Here is a 3123-nt window from a genome sequence, read left to right on the forward strand (position 1 = left end):
CTCCCCCCTTCTCCCCGGCGGGGCGGCCGTGTGGCTGCGGCTCCCGGAGAGTGCGAGTGCGTGCGCGAGTGTGCGCGCGTGCGAAGGCGGAGGTGGCTGCGGCGCGGAGACACTCACTTCTCCCGGGCCTGGCTGTCGGACGGGACGGCGCTGCTGTTACTCTTGCCTTTGCCGTACATGCTTGTGCCGAGAGCAGCTCCCACTGTCACGCACCTGTCAACCCATCACAGCCTCCCCGGGAACAGCCCCGTCCCCATGGCGACCCACGCAGCCACCCCCACCATTGGCCGCCCCACGCCAGAGCTCCGCCCTCCTCGCCCTGGCAACGCGCGAGACTGACAGGCCTCCCCCTCCCTCCGGCCTGCCGGAGCGCGCGGCGGCGGCTGGGCCTTCGCGGCAGTCTCCTCCCTCCTTCCCTCCCTCGCCGGCTCCCGCCCTCCCTCCTTCCCTCTCCGCCGCGCTCCCCCCCCCTCCCGCTCTCCTTCCCCCTCCCCCTCCGAACCCGGGCGCTAGGGGGGAATTAGAAACTGCTCTAGAAGGATTTTAAACAACTGGCTGTTCCCTCCGCCGCCGCCCCGCCCCCCGCGCCGCCCGCGCCCGGCTCCTCACTGGAGAGAAGGCGCGGGGAGGAGGGGAAAGTGCGGCCTGGAGTGCCTGGCAGCGACTGCGGAACGGAGTCGCCGCGGCCCCAGACTTCGGGGCGCCCGGCGGGTCCACAGACAGACCCGACCCACGGCCCCAGTCCCGGGGGGAGCCCTCCAGGCTCCTCTCCCTCTCCTCTCCGGCCTGGCACCCCGCGCCGGTACCCCCGATCGATCGCAGCGCTACTCTCTGGGGTGTCGCCCCAGCCCCGCTCCCGGAGGGCCAGCAGGCCGGGGGCGCCCGCTCTGAACCCTCGACCTTGTGGCTGAGGGACTGGGCGACTCTCCTCTCCCGGGGAGGAACTGTACCCCCCTCCCGGGGCGCCCGCCCAGGCGGTGTCGCCGGCTCTGAGGCCGAGCCCTGCGTCCCCAGGGAGCCCTGCCTGGTGTCAGCCTCCTTCCTAAGGGGGAGCACACTCCCAAAGAGGCCAAGTGACCGACTCCTGGGACCACAGTGGCCCACGCGTGGCTTTGGCCCCTTTCTCGTCAGTACTGCGCACAGGACTGCAGCAGAGCCGGGGCCCAGGCAGTCTCTACTCGGCCTGTCTTACTAGTTTGGGTGGGCAATGTCATTTCAGTTTGACCCCTAGACTGGAAAGAACCTGAGAAGGCCCTAGAAAACATCCCTGTACTAGCCGGGCCGAATAGGCCGTAGAGCTCGAGGTGTGCAAAGCGGTGCCCGCGCTGAAAACTCCCCGAGAATATTTTTGGATCCAAGTCCCTAATCTCATGTCAGTAAATGCGCAAAAGTTTCTCAAGACACACGCAACCTGGTTTCTGATAGACTCCATCCTTCATTTTGTCGGAGATCCTTGGCAGTAAAATCAGACAGGGTGGAAATCGGGTAGGGAGAAGAGATGAGCTTCAAATGGGAGGTGACAGGACAAGAGCAGTGCCATTGGGGTAAGACAGGGAAACCTCAGAAAAGAATGAATAGAAGAGGAGGGACGGTTGTGCTAAGGGAAAGGAAATAGCATTCAAATGAGGAAGCATACCTTTATTGCTCGCAGCTTTAAGCATTTAGCAGTAGGATCATAAAAATGCATATGGAGATGCGGAGATGGATGGAAAGGAAAGAAATGGAGTTTGTGAGCTCTGATAGCAGGTGACGAATAAAACAGAGAAGGTTAAGGAAGGGCAGTTGGTGGGAAAGAAGGAGAGAATCAAAATGGGTTGGCAACCAGACATCAATCGAAGACGGGGGGGGGGGGGGGTATGAAGACTTCCACCGCTGTAAGGAAAAGAAATGGGGAAATAAACTATAAAAGGAGAAAGATTATTTTTAAAAAAAGTTTAATGAAGAAGACATGACCGTGATAAAAAAAAAATAACAGAGGGCAGACATGGTTTTTAAAAATATGCATTTCTATAGAACGGACAATAAGCCAAGAAAAGAAGGAATATAAAGAAAATATAAAAGGTGATATTGACTTAACTAGATTAATTCCAAAGAGAAATAATTTGCCATTTCAAACTCTTAAAATTTCCCTTTCTGTTTCAAATGACCCACAGTGGTGACTTAGCTCCGGCTCGCATGTTCTCCCTTCTGGTTCTAATAACCTACAGCGATTTGGTGCTTGGAACATTACACTCATGGACTGTGAAGAACTGGAAGAAGTGAGACTTGGTCAGCTAGCAACCCTCCTCTCTTCCAAAAAACTTGATCAAAATGCTCAAATGTGTATAAAGTTGATACCATTTACAAACTCTACCTCCAAGCCCAGCCTTGTAGAATCGTTATCCAGTGATTTAGCCCAGAACATGTTTACTATCTCAAGGTTCCGTCACCCACGTAACTCCTCTCAGATACTACCAAGAAGAGACCTCTGGCAACTGCTGAACTAGTTTCAAGTCCACAGCTGTGTCAAATGTTTACTCAGAGGTGGTTAGCCTCACAAGTACCTATATTCCTGGCCCTCCCTCTTCTACTGCGTATCAGTTAGGTTATTGTGTCAGACTGTAAACCAAGAGCACACCATAGGATGAGAGGCAGCCACCACCCACGTCAAGGATAAAAGAGGGAGACCGTCTTGGCCAAGTGCACTGCTACTTGGTAACTCATCTGGGATACATAGCACACCCTTTTTGCAAAAAAGAGACTGCCTTGCCAGGTAATTTTCCCTTTGCTGAAGGGTTTCTTTGAATGACTCGGATATTAAACCAAGGGAGAGATTCCCGTGAAAAGCAAAAATGGATGTACTATGAAAACAAAAACAAAACAATGAGCTATTATTCTTAAGCTGGTGTTAAGATCCTCTCGTCTGTGTTTGTTTGCTTGAAGAATGATCAAATCAACCTTGAGTGGGAGCCAAGCACTCGTCTGTTTTAACTAAAATTCGTGATTCTTACATAGAACTAGGACTGCTTTCTTTAGACGCCCAATCCAAAGCAAGAGTTTTAGATCGAGGTAGAATGTTGCAGATTACCCTTCTCCTGTGAGGCACTCACTTCTCCTTGCAGTGCACTTGACTCTGCCTCCGAG

The 3123-nt window shown here is 54.0% G+C and overlaps 1 protein-coding gene across 4 annotated transcripts in view; it reads right to left on the reverse strand.

Moving 5' to 3' along the window:
* Ssbp2 (single stranded DNA binding protein 2) overlaps nucleotides 1–271 on the reverse strand; it is a 257999-nt gene extending 257728 nt beyond the window's left edge. For 3 of the 4 annotated variants that reach the window (XM_005356515.3, XM_005356512.3, XM_005356511.2), the window contains exon 1: nucleotides 118–270. In XM_005356515.3, coding sequence (XP_005356572.1) covers nucleotides 118–179 — 62 coding nt within the window. In that variant the 5' untranslated portion in view covers nucleotides 180–270. Of the gene's footprint in view, nucleotides 1–117 lie in introns of all 4 variants that reach the window. The other variant, XM_005356514.2, reaches the window with a different exon arrangement.
* Between the last annotated feature and the right edge of the window lie 2852 nt (nucleotides 272–3123).

The sequence above is a fragment of the Microtus ochrogaster genome, chromosome 19 (genome assembly GCF_000317375.1).
Source record: "Microtus ochrogaster isolate Prairie Vole_2 chromosome 19, MicOch1.0, whole genome shotgun sequence".
Classification (NCBI taxonomy): Eukaryota; Metazoa; Chordata; class Mammalia; order Rodentia; family Cricetidae; genus Microtus; species Microtus ochrogaster.